The 18,197-nt window shown below is 47.8% G+C and overlaps 1 protein-coding gene across 2 annotated transcripts in view; it reads right to left on the bottom strand.

Moving 5' to 3' along the window:
* NFATC2 (nuclear factor of activated T cells 2) overlaps nucleotides 1-14,826 on the bottom strand; it is a 163,780-nt gene extending 148,954 nt beyond the window's left edge. For both annotated transcript variants that reach the window (XM_044455310.1, XM_044455311.1), the window contains exon 1: nucleotides 14,562-14,826. In XM_044455310.1, coding sequence (XP_044311245.1) covers nucleotides 14,562-14,625 — 64 coding nt within the window. In that variant the 5' untranslated portion in view covers nucleotides 14,626-14,826. The remainder of the gene's footprint in view (nucleotides 1-14,561) is intronic.
* Between the last annotated feature and the right edge of the window lie 3,371 nt (nucleotides 14,827-18,197).

Raw genomic sequence — 18,197 nt, 5'->3', positions numbered from 1 at the left:
TTTACCCTGCAGAGCTGTCTTACAATGCCTCGCATCCACAAGTGCCATTTTCACAAGTGTTTGACTTGCTGTGACATTTTGAGTCATGCAAATGTAGGTTAGACAGCTTTCAAATAACAAGCCATGGATTATTTGAAGGTTGTCTAATTCTAAAACAAACGCAAAAACAAAGAACCCTGCCATCTGGGTTCACATGATATCGCTGTTATCTTTTATTTAATTTCTGCAGCATCCAACAGCCAAAACTCTCTGAGAGATTTACATGGCAAGCCTCAGCAATCATGGACTGGGGTTTACATGGTCAGAACTACTGCCATTGACAATGATGAAGCTCACAGATGGACTAAAGGCACCATGCTAGGCATGTTTAGTAAGACAAAGTCCTACAATTCCTGGAGATCTGTGCTGGCTTAGGAATGCTGAGAGTTCTAGGATTTTTTGTACCCTATATCATGTTGCTGACTGTTTTTCAAAATAGGCACCTCAATTGATTTGTGAACTCTCCATGTTCGTATGAAGAGGAATCATATTATTATTACTTTACATTTATACCCCACTTTTTCCTACAGACAGCTTACATTGTTCTTATCCTTTCCTTTCACAGTATCCCTGCAAGATAGGCTAGCTTGAGAGCCTGTGACTGGCCCCAAGTCACCCAGTTAGCATAATTCCTGAGTGGAGACCCTAACCCTAACCCTAACCCAGATCACCTAAGATTTCCTGAGTCTCAGTCGAAAACTCTAGCAGCTATGCTACACCAACTCCACCAGTTTCTAGTGTGGAAAAGTCCAGGCCCTGAGCTAAAACTCCATCTCAAATGCTATATTTCCTGGTGAGAACAGAGAGGAAGACTGATAAAGGTGCACCCCTGAGATTGTACCCATTCGCAGACAAACAAAAAGCTTCACAAGTTAAACTGGGACTGTCATTCAAGTATTTTTGTGTATAATGTTTGTTTTTATCTATGTCATTTTTAACTTTTGTTAACTTCCCAGAGAGCCTCAGCTATTGGGCAGTACACAAATACATACATACATACATTTTAAAACACTGTTCCCACTGTTCATACCAAAGTAGCCATATGCACAATCTGAAACATTCACCAGACTATCTTTAGCACCACTTCCTGAAAACAGAACATGAATGGCAGTCCTCGAAGGATGACCAAGTCATGCAGCAGCAGCTGATGTACATTTTACATACACCAACAATGCAGCATTCTGATGTCTGCAAAACCAGCAGACCCTAATTATTGCTGGCTCTCCTCTATAGTCGTGCACTTGAGATAGAGCCAACGACAATGAGATGCAACATTGAGATGCAAAGCATTAGGGACATCTGCTTACCAAGTGTGTGGGATTCATCTGTCGGACCAAGGAGGCTCCAGGCAGTCATCAAAGCCTCCATAGTGGCCTTAGGCAAGCTGCCATCTCTCGGCCTAACCTACCCAACAGGGCTGTTAGAAATTAAAAACCATGAAGTGGGTGGACTGAAGCAATCTGATCTAAGCTCCTTGACAGAACGGTGGATAATAATATAATAATTCTATAAAAATATGTGAGTGCCCTATGCCCCAGATAGTTAGCATTTTCAAATAATAATTAGTGCTCTCTCAGTATTGCCATCACCAATCAAAGGAAAACATGCCAGTTTCTACCACTGGATCTTTGCACCACAATATCTTTTCCTTAGGATGTGTCCTGATGTTTTACTTTACACTCAGAATCATGTTTCCAGTTATCATATAGCTTTATCTATTTTTGACCTGTAAAAGTCAAGGTCACCTCACCATGTGACCAATTAACTGTGAATACTTTGTTTGAATGTGCCCTCGAGTGGAGAGTGTTGGTATTAAAAGAGTCTACGGAAACCTGATCTGTCAAGTTTGACCTGAAGTGGTAAATACCATCTTTCACCACAGGAGAAGTTTAAATATTCACTGTACAAAATGGCTGAGTTGATTTCACTGCATCAAATCACAATCCATCAACTCTCCCTGGCTGCCATATTGAGGACAACACAAGGCCATTTCTGCCTATTGGCCAATGAGCCTCTGAAGCTCTTGATTTCTCCAACTTGGTATGCTCCAGACATTTTGGACTTCAGCTTCCATCAGCCCTAGCCAGCATGACCAATGGTCAGGAATCCTGAGAACTGCAGTCCAAAACATCTGGTGGTCTCCAGGTAGGGGTTTGTCTCAGTTGCTTGAGCCATCCAAGGCTCTCAGGTCTATAGGAACCTTTATGGGGTTGGACCTGATGGCCCTCTGGTCCCTTCTAACCCTGTGATTCTATGGAAAGCTCTTTGCAGCTGATCTTTGCATGTGATAATTATGTTCTTGGCTTATTTTTAAGAGGCATGATGTGTTAAAGATTGCACTCCGAAGTCCTGATTTCTTCCAGCCCTACTCAGTACAGGTGTGGGGAACCTTTGTTCCAGGGGATAAATTCTGCCCTTCTGTGGTCCCACTCTCACTCTCCAGGGTTCCTTTGTGGCTTTCAGCTTTTGTGCAATTTTCCCAATGTTAAAAGTTTGAAATGTTTCCCCTAAATCTTTATTGGCAGTAAAAAAATTATGCCGGTATTCTTTATATTTTTTGCTGGCCACATCCCTTTTGTCTTTGGTCACATTCCCTTGTCTTCAGTCCCACTCTTCCCTGGAATCTAGCCCCAATTTAATTTGGCTTCAGTCTGGAAGAAGTTTCCCACCTGTGGTTTAATGGTCTTCTGATTCCTTCCAGATGTACAATTCTTCATCAGTCCAGTACTGGTTCCAGGTTATGTGGGACTTTGGAGCAAGATGCTCTCACTACACCTTTCCCTCACTTTCCCTCCTAGTCCTCCCTGCAGTCACTTGACTTTTCTTCTAGGGTTAGGTTCAATAATATCACCTGTCACGGGGACAGGAAAAGGCATGTGATGCTTATTGCTTATTACTATCTACTTATTAGGAAAGGGCAGGTGAGCAGGAAGTGACATCAAGGAGGAGGAGGAGGAACAGGACCATGGGCTCCTGTGAGTGGTAATAGGCCCTTGTTGGAGCAAGGGCCTCAGGAGGTACCCAATCAAGTCAACCAACCCCTGATACCAACACTTTATCATAGGTCACAACATCAGAATGGTTTCTGTCTCAACTTGCAATGCAGGGAAGATAATATTGGCCTGAATGGATGAGTCATACACCAATCCCAGTGTTCTGTCCCTTGGTATGTGAAGACACCAACTGCTTGAAGGTGCTCTCTGCCCCTGTTAGTCTCCTCCACTAAAGAGGCCTACACATATATAAATCCATGCGTGGGGATATGATTCCTGGTCAACACATGTCAATGGAAGTGGAGGGTGGCCAACATATGTGTTGGTGCCTAGCAGGGCTAACACTCTTATGCATGAAATACTGAATGCCTGAAGAGGATACCTATGAGGAAATGCCCATCCAATTTCAAGCAGCAACCACAGCAGTATGATCATATGTGAACTATGCCTTAGTTGGTTTTGCATTTGGGATAGGGTTATAAAAAAGAAGAAGAAAAGAAACAAAGGACAAAGAGAGCTCTGCTTTGCATAAATTCAATATGTGCTGATTTAAATGCATACATGAAAATTTGGAAATACTTAATATCATCTAAAGGACAGGAGAGCCTGGAGGAATGTTGTGCATGGGGCCATGATGGGTCGGGCACAACTTTGCAACTAGACAAATATCATCTAAAACAGGGGTCTCAAACTCAACTGACCTGGGGGCTGCTGGAAGTAGAGTCTGGGTGAGGCTGGGCCGCATCAAGGATTCCACCCCTGCGGTGGTGGTGGGCCGCTCATCCCGTGGCCGGCCCGGGTGCCACCAGCGCTTTGAAGGCCGCAGGGCCCCTCCCCCGTGCCCCACCCATCCCGGCAATTGGCCCGCGGGCCGCGAGTTTGAGACCCCTGGTCTAAAAGAAATACAGTACATTTTACCATGCTGGAGAAGCCTGTGGCCTGTGGGCCGACTGCCTTTGGATAGGCAACTAAATGGAGATAGGCTATTTTGTGGCCCCCACTTTTCCCTTCTACGGTTCTTCATCTTTAAACCAGATTTGGACTGGGTGACCCTTCAGAAAAAGGGTCAGCTTAGAGAATGGGCTTCTGTAAAGCAGGGCACACAAACCCTAAGCTGAGAGATCCAACTGTGCAGACAGCAGAGTTCAAGAACAAAGGGATCCAGCTGATTGGGATCCAGCTTAGATAGCTACTAAAGGGTGGGGGGAGATGAGTAAGCCATCAGTTAATTGTACACCATCCGTTCCAACTAGGAATAAAGCCGGTTATGAATGTTGACTGTTAAAAACAAAGCGTATGCATGGAAGGCTGTCCTCACATGCACACCCCTGTTCAGCAGAACCATGTTATTTCAGGTCCATTTTTGAAAGAAAGCAGAAATGAGTTTTGGGGTCAGTCTGAGTCAGAGATATTTCTCCCAATTTGAGGCACAGTGCGGTTTTGGTAAGAAACGCCAATGGAAAAATTGCTCATGATCTCCATGTACCCATTAAAAATGCTGAAGGCAGCCTTGAAAACCAATGGAATGTACATATCATAATAAAAAGTATATATATTAAGCCAAATAGTGGAAAAGGCTCCCTAAGATATTATTATCCCAGGCCTGTTCTCTGAAGAGGTGAATGATGAAATATTTTAGTTGAGCAAGAGAGTTTGTTCAACTCGGGAAGTTCACACTCCTTATCTTTTGAATATGTATTTTTGCTAAGATTTTGGCCATGAATCACAATTTGAAAGGCTGAACATTGGGGATTTAGGAATACCCTTCTCCTAAAATATGCCTGCTTGAAAGTAAGCCTCACTGACATGGTTTATAATGTTTTATTCCTGTACTTTTCTCTTTTTTTCTTTTTTCAAGAGTACACATGAATCTTGTAATAGAAAAACAATAGCAGCAGAATCTTGTGGAGCATGAAGGAGTAAGGATAAAAAGTATGAAATCCTATATATCCTTACTCAGGAGAAAGTCCTGTTGAATTTCATCGGAGATTCTTCTATGTTTGTGTGCATATGATTGCACTGTAAGGGTTGGATCCTTACGTGCTTACTTTTATCCTCTCAGTCACAAATTAAATAATTTCGCCAAGTCAATTGTTAATTTGAGGAAGAAGTTAGAACTCACTGTCATGAAGCTTGAGATGTAATCCTATGCACATTTACTTGGGAGCAAGCCTACTAAATCCAGTGGCATTTACTTTAGAGTAAGTCACACTCATCCCTAGCTATGCATTCCAGTTTAACCAACACTCAGAACCTTCCAAATCAATATCTGCTAAATTATAGCAATGTAGGTTATAAACACTGATTTATCACATCATCACCATCATTATTATTATACATTTCTATAGTGCCTGTAACCAAACCTATCTTGGCAGTTCTCAGCATTTAAATCACCCATTCAGATGTTAACCAAGCCTGATCCTGCTTAGTTTTCAAGATTACCAAAACACACATCTGTAACAGAGCAACTCTGTCACATGAAGAGTAACACAAGTCACACAAAAATCTGTGATATATAAAACACACACACACACACACACATATATTAAAAATCATGTGATACAGCTCCCCTGACATTATATTACTTCAAAATGCAAGAACAGCCATTTTATGTTGTTGTTTTCCATCCTTCTACATTAAAAGAAAGACAGACAGACTCTCAAATAGAAAGCGAGTAAGCAAAGTTCTTGGCATAGCAGGTCTTTCCATCATGTGGCCTATCCAGTTTGCCTACGGAAGGCCATCCTCCAGTCAAAGCTGCATCACATTATTCTTCCTCCTGCATGTATAGCCGCATCCCGTGGCAGCCCCCCGTTTTGGAAGTCTGCTGGGCAAGGCATCCTCAGTGGCTCCCCTCCCTCTCCATCTACGGCCTCACACCCTCTTTCTCAGCTCCGCTACCGCTCGCTCGCTGGCTCGCTGGCTCGCTTGGCACGCAGAGCTGATGAATAAGTGAGCTTGGCATCCCCTGCTCCTCCCCTCCCTGCTACTGTGTCTGGGCCAGGGCGAGAGACAGGAACAAGCACGTTGCAAATGTGACGCTACTGATCGAGTCAGGGGGCTCCTGCTGGAGTACGAGACTTCAGCAGGTGCCCAACCATGTCTCCTTTTAGTGACAGTCCCACGTACCACCCCTAAGTGTGGACCCACCAGAAGTAAATTCTAGTGAGTGAATGGTGATTTTCAAAACTTTCCTTTTTCAGGACACTGCTTTCACATATCTAGTGAATAAAAAGCATGACCTAGACAGGAGTGATCAGAAACTAGACATGGATATTCTGGGAGATCTCTGAATTATTTGCGGGGGACCTGCAAAGATATCTGACTCCTTAACAGCTGCAGCAACCAAACAATCCCTACCTGCTTTAAATTATGCTGTTGAAATGAAGAAATCTCTGGATAGGCAGAAGTAAATTTTTGCACAGAAGGACTGTGAAATGAGTGAATGTGTCCAGCTTAACCTAGTCCAAGGCATCCCTGTTTAACTGGGGATGGGGAGGGAGAGAAGAAAGGTCCCCTGCAGTCAAATGGCTTCAGTGGTTATGCTTCCTAGAAAAAATAGTGAAGATAATTCCCTGATGTTCTAGTTAAGTGGAGATTTCTTTTGCTATATGTGAACCTTCATCCACACTAAGGTTGAAGCAAAACAGACCAGGCTTAACTTTAACCATTTATTGATAATTAAGTTTCAGTATTAAAGAAAGAACACTTTCTGATTACATACTTCCTAGGTTAAAGAGGTCAGTCCATGATTAGAAGATTATGGGTTTTTACCTGGTCTCTGCATCTGATTCCTATAGCAGTGAGACCTAACTATACAATTCTAATGCACTCTAAACTGAGAATGCACTCATAGATTTGATTTTCCTTTTTCCTGTAACTTACATACTATGTGTATCAGCTTATAAAATGATCCTTGAAACTGAAAATATCAAAGCAAATATTGGGGGTTGTCTTATATGCCAGGTGAGAAAAAGTAATCATATTATATTCATCATTTAAAAAAAAGATTGGGATAGATAATAAAGACAATGCATTAGCATGCTCATTTTTATTAATAACCATTAAAAACTTCTTACTGGTACATACTTGTAACAAAATATTGAATAATTTGCTTGGTCTTCCGAATTGAGGCAGTTTTCAATTATGTCACAAGAGTCTAGAAACTCCCAGCTGACAGATGCCTGTATATACAGCATATAAGGCAACCCTTGAAATCAAAATTACCAAAGCAAAAATTGCGGATTAAAGCAAAAATTGGGGATCATCTTATATGCCTGACAAAGACTAGGAAAATCCCACAAAATATCAACCTCATTTTATATGCAAGTCACCCTATCTGCCAGTATAAATGGTAACAACATCTGGGTTTCTAGATTTAAAAGTCATCTCATTTGCAATGTTGTTGGTGGAGATTTACAGCCCTTATGTTTGTCATGTGTATTTAAATGAGCTATTTAGGGTGCGGTCTTACACATCTTTAGACACTGGGAATGCTGACTGCAGCATGCTAGACATTTCAAGAGTTTAACTGCCTAAACAAGCACAGGAGTGCCATCCTATGGGACACACTCATTGACTATCACTTAGTCTAACCTTCTGTTGTGGGGATGAATAAAAAGGAGGCCGTGGAAGCTACCTTGCATTCCTTGCAAAGGGAAAAAAGGCAGGATATAAATGAAGCCATACATGAATAATGAATTATACACGGTGTTGCTCTGAACATGGGCAGAAGGGCTTCTATGGCACAAGGCTGCTCATTGGGCCCAGGCTTCCCCTGTACATTGTGCCTTTTCTTCACTGGATTCCAGTCCAGGCAAGCTTATCTGAAACAGTGTATTAAACCTGGCAAATGCAGTACACGGAGCCAGTGTGCAGGCCTGGGATTCAGGAGATCTGGGTTCTAGTCCCTACTCAACCAACTGGGTGACTTTGGGCCAGTCACAGACTCTCAACCCAACCTACTCACAGGGTTGTTGTTGTGGGGATAAGACTGAGAGGGGGAGGGAGAAGAGAATTATATAAGCTGTCTTGAGTTCCTTGAAAGGAAAAAAGGTGGGAGAGACATATAATAAATAAGTAAATAAAAAGAATAGTAAGTCACTTTACAATCATCCTTTCATAAATGGGTGTGTGTGTGAAGGAAATGGAATGCAAAGGTCTTTAAACCTTTGGCCTTTAAACCTTTTCAGGATACCTGCATAAACACCAGGCACTATATGTGCCTCCTCAAAATCTGCAATCTTCTTCACAGAAGATTTTCTTGGGCATCCCCCAACAGGAGAGCTTCCTGATATTGCCTTGGAATAGCAAGTAGTCTCCCAAGAGATGCTTGCCTGACACCTGTTTGTTGTTGTTTGCATACCAGGAAACCATGTCTTAGGGTGGAACTCCAGATAGGTTTCATCAGGAAAAGATGCCCAGGGGTGCACTTCCGTTTCAACAGAAAAGAAAGAAAGAAAAAGGATGTCCTGGAGCTCTATTTCTTGTAAGGTTCAACAGAAAAAGATGTCCTAGGGCACAATTTTATGTTTAGGCAGAAAAATGTCTACAATTCTGGGGAATGCTGAGAGTTGTGGGACGTTTTTCTGTCCCAACATGCATAGGATTGTGCCCTTTACCTAACTCAATTCAATTTAGCCCCCATTTTATTCTTGGCTCCTCATATTTTCTGCTGCATCATATTTTGTGATCATTTTTGTCTTTTTTAACTTGTCTGATTAGTTAGTGATTTAGTTAGTTGATGTTGCAAATAATAATCACATAAAATTAAAACTTTTGTGGCCCAGAGAGCCCGTTCTACCGGGTGCCTAAAGGCTTACCCACTTTCCCATGCTGCCTGCCTGCCTGCCTAACGCTCCTCCCAGCCCTTCCTCTCAAGGCTCGGAGCCACGAAAAAGCCCTTCTCCAGCAGCAGATGCTCAAGCACAGTCCCTGCCTTCCGAGCCACGCCGCTCGTCCCCTGCTGCCAGCCCCTGGCTGCGCTCCTTGCTGGGTGGAGACGCCCCGTGGAGAGGCGCAAAAGCGCCGGGCGGTTCGTCTTCGGCTTCATGAATGGACCGAGGGGCTTTCGGTCCCCCCCCCCCCCGCATTCATGGAACAGGATCTAATTGGGGTGCGGGGTGGGGTGGGGGGATGCTCCCATCATGCCTCTATTCGCCGTCCTGATAGGTGGGCAGCGGGGTCGTTAAACCAATGGCTGAAGGGGAGAAGGGCGCAGCTCCTGGGTGGCTTTTCTGGCAGCGACTGCGCATCCCACAGAAGAGGGATCCCAGCTGGTCCTGCGACTAAACCCCGACGTGAGTTTAAGAGGAAGCAAAATAGCGCTGCTTTCGCTAGCCCAGCGATAAAGACAAGTTAATCCCTGGCAGACGGAGCAAGTATCCGTCTCCTCTCGGAAGCGCACTTCACCATTCGCTGAACGAGGCACACGCCTCTCCGCTCGTCTTCCTCTGCGGCGCGGCGGAGGCGACACGCACGAAGCCCCCGCCCGGAGGGACGGTTTCGCGCCTGACACGTTGGCGTGCAGGGCTGCTGAAGCTCCCGCGGGCACAGCGGCCACACGCGTGTACCCCGTGTCGGTTCCTCCAGGTTTAGCAGCACGCAGGGGTGGAGCTGGGCGCCGGAAAGGCCCCGGGCTCAGGCCCACAGGACAAAACCGGGGACAAGTTTGAATCTGCCAAGTGCTCTGCTCTCTAAAGTCCACCAGGGCTAGATGCCACAGGGACCCTCGACCATCATTTTGACAAGAGCCCATGAAGAGGAGTGGGGTGGGGTGGAGGTCCTCCCTGGAATTCACAGCTCTGGCCCTACTAGACTGCTCCAGAACGCATCTCTGCTATCACACCTCTATTTAAAATAACTAAAAGGCAGTCTAATTCCCATTGCACAGAGAAGGAAACGGATAACTGGGAAAATGTACCTTGCAGCAACCTAATTAGTAAGTATAGTGAATAAGTGAACATAAACTGTTTTAGCTGCTCGTTCTCCAGAAAATTAGTTATGGATAATTAATAAATGTGATCAATAGCTAGATAGACAGATAAGGAACCCCTAATACCTGCTCAAAATTGATAATGCAATTTTATTGCATACCTCTCCAGGGTCAAACTCCATTGAGTTCCATGGGATCTACTCCCATGTAAGCATGAGCAGCCTTATAAGGTACAGGATCACCGGAACTAGATTAGTTACTTTTGTTACTTTGCATTGGTGTTGTAGTGCAGCCTCCCCCAACAAGGATGTTCTAGGCTTCAAATTAACCTAGTGCTATCCAATACCCGGGAACACTGAGAATTGTAGTCCAGAACATCTGGACAACAGCAGGTTGGGGAAGGTTGCTCTAGTGCATACAACCTTCCCTAACTGGAAGCCCCCCAGATCTGTTGGACTACTACTACCATGACTATTGCTACATTGAATAAGGATGATGGGTGTTGTACTGCAGTGCACCTGGAAGGTGCTCACACCAGGAAGAACTTGGTGCTATTTCACTTCAGTCACAAACCCGCTGGATAAGCTTTAGGCAAGGCAAATTATTATCATAGTTTTCACTTCTGTACTGCCCCACAGCTGAAGCTCTCTGGCTGGTTTTCAACAGTACATAAAAACAATATAATAAAATACCATAAAATACCATAAATAATATAAAAGCATAGACAATAAGAACAGCTAAAGAATGACCTTCTAAAAAGAAAAACTCTTAGAATGGGCAATCTCCTGAAGCCCCCAATTAAACAAATAGATTTTTAAAAACCTCAGCATAAAGACTTACTCTAGCACCAAAAAAGAAAACAAGTAGCTTCAGGCAGCTCATTCCTTAGATGGGAGGCCAACAATGCGAAAGCTCCCCCTCTTATTGCTGCCCTTCAAGCCTCCCCCAGAGTTGACATCTGGAGGAAGGTCCCAGATGTTGAGCAAGGTATCTTGGTAGATTACAGCTGGGAGAGGCGCTCCCTCAAGTATTTCTTTCTCAGCCTCTGTCTGCCATTGGACCAAAACTGTATTGCGGAGATTACTGAGAAAGTGTGAAAACATAGAAAGCTGCCTTATGCTAAATCAAACCAGTGATCCTTCTAGCCCAGCACTGTCAACAATGACTTTCCAGGGCTCTGCAGAAATTCGGGCAGGAGAATTCCTTTGCTCCACTAGAAGTAGAAGTCTGCCCCCTCTTCATGCAAACCTGGGCTCTACCGACCACTAAGCTATGCCTCACCCTGAAATGCCCCTCACTTTCAAAGGGCAGTATATAAAGCTAAATGTTGTACATGGCTATTTGATGCTAAGCGTGGTTTTGGACTTAATCGCCCATCCCTGTGGGCCAAAAGCAGAACAGTTGTGGCGTGTGGGAGGGTCATCTCCTCCCCCACACCCTACACCACCTCCTCGGGGTAAAACCCCTACTCAGGGGGGCAGTTTCCCCATATTAGTGAGCCCACCACACACACCACGTGCAGCCAGTGCGGCTTATGGATGGCTGCTTGCGCACACGTGGAAGACTTGCATGGCGTACACTGGGGGCCTCGCTTCTTTCCAGTCCGCAGCTCTCCCCTGCACCCACAGTAAGTTCATCCTTCCTGCTCAGGGCTGGATTGCCCCTGGGGGCTGTCGCAATAGGAGAAGTGCACGCACAGGCATTGGGAAGTGCATGCACAAGCCTGCTCCCTTTCCCCCTTCCATTTAGAGGGGCTGCTGTGGTTGATAGTGCCACTTTCCACGCCCCTGGGCATCTCCACCTTGCGAGAAAGGTGCCAGGTAATGTGAGAGCTTGCAGGACCTTCCTAGAGATGGCCTTGCATATTACCTCCGTTATGAAGCGCACAACTAACTTTTCTCTCCCACTCTCAACCGCCTCTGCTTTTGCATTCTTTATTGCCAGAATGTTTGCCAACGCTGCTAAAGGAAATACAAAACAAGTACTCTGAGCATGCCCAGCTCTGCATTTTCATCTAACTTCAGTCATAGCACCCTCAGGACTCCAGGAACGACATGACGTTTGTTTCTGCTCCCCTGATATCCGTATCACCTGCTGCTCGTTATTTGAGCATGTGTGGAAATGGACGGGAAGTCAGTCTGAACTGGGGCCCCCCGAGCTGTGGCCCCGAGTCCAGCCCTAACTGCATCACTGAGTGCACCTGGTGAATTCGAAAAGGACCTGGAGCAAACCACTCGCTCACCTTTCTCCCCCGACTCCGGCAACGACCTCACCTTAGCTTCCCCCACCTTTTCACTACCCCAACTTAGTAGCTCCGTGCACTCTCTGAGCTCCGCCACGCTCCCTCCTCAGCTGATCTCACCACCTCCTAACCAGGGACTGTGTCCTAACCAGGAGGGTGCCTTTGCGCTCAGCACAGCGCCGCGCACAAACGGAATCGCCGTTCTCGGCGGCAAGGTGACTGGCTTGCTCATGCTGCAAGTTCAGTGGAACTTATCCTTAAGGATGCAGCTCCAAAAAACGCGCTGGTCACCTGCCCTACAGCAAGAGCCCGTTGCTGGACTCCGGCTCCCATCCGCATCAGCCGGCGTGGGGTGAGGGCATCCGCCCCTCCGCCGCACGCCCAGCCCTGCTCGTGCGCGCCGCATGGCCAGACAGCCTGACAGCGGCACAGCTGTCCGGCACATGCTCGGAGTCCCGAGAGACGCCGCTCGGCTCGGGCATCGCGCGGGGACGCGGCCGGCGACCCTCCCGCCGCAGCCCCGTTCCGCGGAAACGTCTGCCCAGCCCCGCTTCCGCGGAGCGATCGCGGGCACGCGCCGGACGCGCCGCCGCGTCCAGCGCGGCTTCTCCTCGCCCAGTCAGGCGGCTCGGAGCCGGCGGCGCCCGCGCCGAGCGCAACCAAACCTGGGTCTGCGGCCGTCCCGACACGCCGCGGAAACTCCTCCCCCGCCACTCGCTTAACTCTTCCTTCGCGAAGCGGAGACGGGCCGCGGCTCGGTGCGCCCCGCGAGCTGCCAGCCGCGAAGCGCCGCGTCCCCGCTGCTCCTCTTCGCCCGGGTGCTGCTTCTGCCGGGAGCCGCGCGGCGCTGAGATGGACACAGCGGCCTCTCCGGGGAGACTGGCCGGTTGAACGGGGCAAGAGGCGCAGCTCCGGGGAGCCAGGCCGGCTGGACTGACGCGCGCCCTGGAGACACCCCCGAGCGCTGCCTCGAGCGCGAATATTAATCTTTTCGTTCACTGTCCGCCTGTCTTCTGAAAGGGGCTCAAGGTGGTTTATAGAGCGCTCCCCTGCATTTAATCCTCACAACAACCCTGCGAGGTGGGAAGGCTGAGTCACCCAGTGAGCTTCACGGTCGAGTGGGGGCTAGAACCCAGATCTCCCAGGTCCCAGTCCAACACTCTGGCCATTGCAGGTCCACAGACCAACGGCGCAGCAGCGAAGCGCGTAATCTGATGCTAAGCGGGAATATGCAAGCCTGCTAGGATCGCGAAGGTGGGAAGGTGGTGTCTCTCCCGAGGGAATGCCTCGAATCGGGCAAAATGATCACAGCGAAGGTGCTGTTGCCTTTCTCCATTTAAAGAAGTAGCCGTTGGGAAATTATATGGGGGCACTGATGAGAAGGGGCCCAAGGGCTACGATCAGAGGCACGCAGCTAGGAAGAATATTCCATGGAAACCAGGGGGGTTTACTCCTGCGAAAAGACGCACAGGTCTGCGAGGCTGCAGTTTTGCGCGTAGTCACCCGCCACTGCACGCTTTGGGGAATATTTCTGGGCAAGCACGGACAAAATCCGGCAGTGAGTTTTCTGCTGAGGACCTGTCACTTAAGGGCGTTGCGTGGCTTGCAGAATCTCTCCAGAGGATCTCCGATCACCCACAGACCACATAAAAAGAAAGAAACCTTATGAGATGACAGCCACGCAGGAAGCTCCGACCCCTGAAATCTGGATTTTTGAGAAGTTAACCAAGAGTTAAACCTAAGCCGCAGCAACTTTGCATAGCAAACCCAAACTTCTCCGATGGGTTTGTCAGAGGAAAGTCTCGCTGGATGGAGTTGAAAGGAAGTTTCTTTCAGCCTAGAGTGGAGAGGGGGAAATTCTTCCCCGTAGAACTGGGGCGAGGGTGAACGGGAATGGGGGAATCGCAGCACCTCGGCAGCCCCAAGCCTTCAATCATCTCTGTCCCTGTCCATTTTTAGGTGGCGCGCTGGCGCACAGGGAATCCCTTATTTCCTCCCCCGCCGCCGCCGCCCAAAGGTCTCTTCGGACAACATCACCTCCAAGATCGCTGGAAAACGGCCTCTTGAGGGAAGCGGCATTTACTCGGAAGCAAGTCCCGCCGACTTTCCCTCGCTGAGCGGCAGGGTTGCAGGCGGCAGGCAGCTTTTTCGGAGGAGGAGGAAAGCGGCAGGGGGAGCGAGCCCGCGAGCCAGGCAGCCAGCCCGGGCAGCGGGGCCGGGAGCGCGCGCAGCCGGCGACGCGCGCAGCCCCCGCTGCCCGCAGAATCGCTCGGGAAAACGGAGCGAGAGAAGGGCAGGCTCTCAAGGAAGCGCACGCACAGAAGTAAAAGAATAACAATCGGAAGGACTCTACCTGGATCCATAGACCTCATGATGTGGTGGTAGTGAACCAGGCGGCACGCGGTTTCTCTCTGCATTTGGATTTCGGTGTGGATTAGGGGAGAGGGAGAGGGAGAGAGAGAGAAAATTCAGAGAGTGGGAGGGAAAGAAAAGCAAATCTCTCTGCACTGCTCGAGGTCGGGTCTTCTTCAGACCATAGTCGCGCTCCGACCCGTTGACTCGAGGGTAGCTCTCGTCCTCCGTTCGCGCTCCTTCCTCGCTCCGCCCGTCCGTCCGTCCGTCCGCCCGCCCGCCCGCTCGCCCGCCTGCCTGCCTGCCTGCCTGCCTGCCGGCCACTCCGTCTTCCTCTCGCGCGCGCGTGGAGGGGATCCGCGCGTGGGTTCGGCGGGCGGAGGCGCTTCTCTCTCTGCGTGCTCCGAGAGGTGGGTTACTCGAGAGCGAAAGGCCACTTCCTTCCCTGCTCTGAGTGTTTATAGTCGTTGAATGCTGTAAAATAACGGGATTCCCTCACTGTTTCCTCCTGTTTATGCCCAGCGCCATGGAAACCCTTGGATCGGCTCCATCTCCTGAACCGAGGGCTTTCCTGCAAACTTCCACACTCAGGAATCCATGACGTCTCCCTGCGCGGGAGCCAAAAGGCGGCCCTGCGGCTTTCCTCTCTCTCTCTCTCTCTCTCTCTCTCTCTCTCTCTCTCTCTCTCTCGGCTAAAGCACAAGCACTGATTGTTGCGCGCTACGAAGAGGCAGAAAAGCGAGTAGAAGAGAGCAGGGAGGGGGAGATGGATGAGGGGCTTGCTTTCTTCTTTAAGACCTTTTTTTAAGAGACACACTCAGAGAGAGACCCCACCACCACTGCAGAAAAATCTTTCAACTAACCAGCTAATTTTCCCCAGGAAATAAATTAATTCCAGGGAAGCAAAGCACTCCCCTGCAGTTTATTTCTTTATATTTATACCCCACCTATTTTCCTTCCAAAGAACTCAGGGTACTTAAGTAATTCTCCTCCTCTCAGTCTCCTGCTCATCATAACAACCCTGTGGTTCTGCAGGTATCCTGGAAAGGTTTAAAGGTCCCGACCAGCACTTTGCATCCTGTTTATCTCAGCCCCCTCATTTATGAAAGGTTGCTTGGGAACTGACCTACTATTCTTTCTATGTAATGAGTTATATTTTTATCTCACCTTTTTTCCCTTTCAAGGAACTCAAGACAGCATACATAATTCTCCTCCTCCTCTTAATCTTATCCCCACAACCACCACCCTGTGAGTAGGCTGGGCTGAGAGTCTGTGACTGGTCCAAAGTCGTCCAGCGAGTTTGTCCCAAAGCTATTCAACTTTGTGACAGTCACCATGACTGCATTTAATTCTTACAGACCATGTGCACACAGGCACAGGCACACAGTAATTCCTTGAAAGGGGACATCGGTCTCTGCTCCCTCCTTCTTTCTTCCATTCACACTTCATCCTCACAGCAATGCACAGTAGTTTGGACAGAGAGGAAGCGAGTGGTGGGTACAAGGTGGTGGGTTGAGTGGGGATTTGAAGCTGGGCCTCTCTGGGCCTATCCTGCCCTGGCTGCTCCACCACACATATCTCCCTTGATCTGCAAGAGGTCCTACTGAGCTCAATGGCACATAGACCACTGAAAACGGTGCTTAGATCTCTCCTGTCCATTGAGAAGGACTTAAGAACACTTCCCTTTGGCTCAGCCGTCAACAAAGCTGCTGCTACTTCCTCTGTCTTCGACTCCAGTAACTGCCCCAAATGAGCCACTGTTCTAGACGGCAGCAAATTCTGGGAGTGAACTCTGAAGAACAGAGGCAGCTGAAAGCAGATAATGATTGATTCTACTCTTAAATTTGTGTGGTTGTGTTTTAACGATCTAACAACATTCATGTTAGCTCATCTATTCCCTGCTCAAAATGTAATTACAGAGAGAATGTTTAGTAGTTTTCATGAAGAGACAGCAAAACAAGACCGTACACCCAGGTACCCAGCGGGGGACAAACAGCAGAGTCCATTACCTTATACTGGACATGTTGACATGGGCCCAATTCTGCTCCACCTGGATTCCTGTCTGGTTCTGTGGGAGCCCCCAGTTAGCCATACTCCCGAAAGGGAAGGGCCGAAATGATCCCTGGTATTTTAGGCACCAACACCTTCGGTCCCACCCTCCACTGGAATACAGCCCCCTTGAACTTCTCCAAAATTTAATTCAAGCTTTAGGGCTGAAGGACTTTTGATACCCCTGATTTATGGCCTGCTGCTTGCAAGAAAATCTGGCTGACCAGTTTGCAAATCAGAACAGTAGCAGGCAGATGGGATCAGAGGCAAGGCAAACCAGGTGTTCCCATCAATGGCGCTTCCATTAGACTGGCAGTGCAAATTCATGCTCAGGATCACTCAGTACAGATTAGCTGCTTAAAGGTGTGGTCCTATGCAGGTTTAGAAATGCCCTGCCTTTCTAGCATTCTCCAGCGAGTATGATTGGCTGGACGTTGCAGAACATTTTTGTGTCTGAACATGCATTGCATTGTATGTTCTGCCTTAAACCACCCTGAAGTTAAAGAAATACTGGAGTTAAGGGGGCGGGGGGCCATCGAGTAAACGTGGGCAAATGTCAGACCTTTCAGGTTTACTTTTCATTTGCTTGTGTGTTGTGTTGTTGAACCCTCTTCTTCTTCTGATTCCTTCTGAGCAGAGATTGGCAGTGTGGTGATTTTCCATTGCCTTCCACACTAGGGTGCTAGGCCTGATTACAGCGGCCACCATCTCATCCACAGCTTTCCATTCCAAAGGACCATCAGCACCCCTTGTCTTGGTCTCTGCTTTGGGGTAGACAACTGGGTGCCCTCTAAATGCTTTTTGAGCACAATTCCCATAATTGTTGCCCCCTGGTCATACTGACTAGAGCTTTGGAGAATATAGTCCAAAGCACCAGAAGGATCTTCCAGTGGTTAATTCATAGTCTACACAAGCAGTCTTCGGAGGATCTTCTATGAGCAAGATCTGCAAGACTCTGTGATGCAGAGTTTAAAACTGGACTAGGATTGGGGCGGGGTCTGGTTCAGAGATATCTACTTTGGGCAATTGGGTAACCTTGGACCACACAACTTAGCCTGAAAAGGCTTTTATTTATTTATTTAAAATACTATTATCCCACTTTTCAGACCTAAATAAACACATAAATCAATCTCCCTGACCTGGTTGGAGCACTGTCTTCATTTTGGCAGGAAGGGGTGAAACGAGCTCCTCGGAACTGCTCCCACAATCCATTCACATTTATTCACTACAAAAATTGGATCCATCCACCAGCTGATCACAGTGGCCTCAATCTACAGGCTGTTGTGAAGATCAAGGGAGAGAAGGATATACAGCACTCTCAGCTCCTGGGAGGAGATGTGAGATAAGAATGCAATAGTGATTAAATAAAAAACACTTGGCTGCTTCAGCCCTCTTGTCTGAACCTGAATCTGTCAGGGTCGAAGATGGTCATGTGAAGCATGATGCTGCCTTCTTTTGCAGGTGAACTTGGATGCCAGTTCCATGAGCTGCTGGCTCGCTGGCACCAAATCCGAGCTTTCCATCCTTCCTCTCCTTGTTGCCCAGATTACATCTTTCAAGTTTTGCTCTCTACTTGTGGTGGTGGTGG

This window comes from Varanus komodoensis, unplaced genomic scaffold (assembly GCF_004798865.1).
Source record: "Varanus komodoensis strain SLA01 unplaced genomic scaffold, ASM479886v1 scaffold8, whole genome shotgun sequence".
NCBI classification, from domain to species: domain Eukaryota; kingdom Metazoa; phylum Chordata; class Lepidosauria; order Squamata; family Varanidae; genus Varanus; species Varanus komodoensis.
This window is presented reverse-complemented; position numbering and strand designations above follow the sequence as displayed.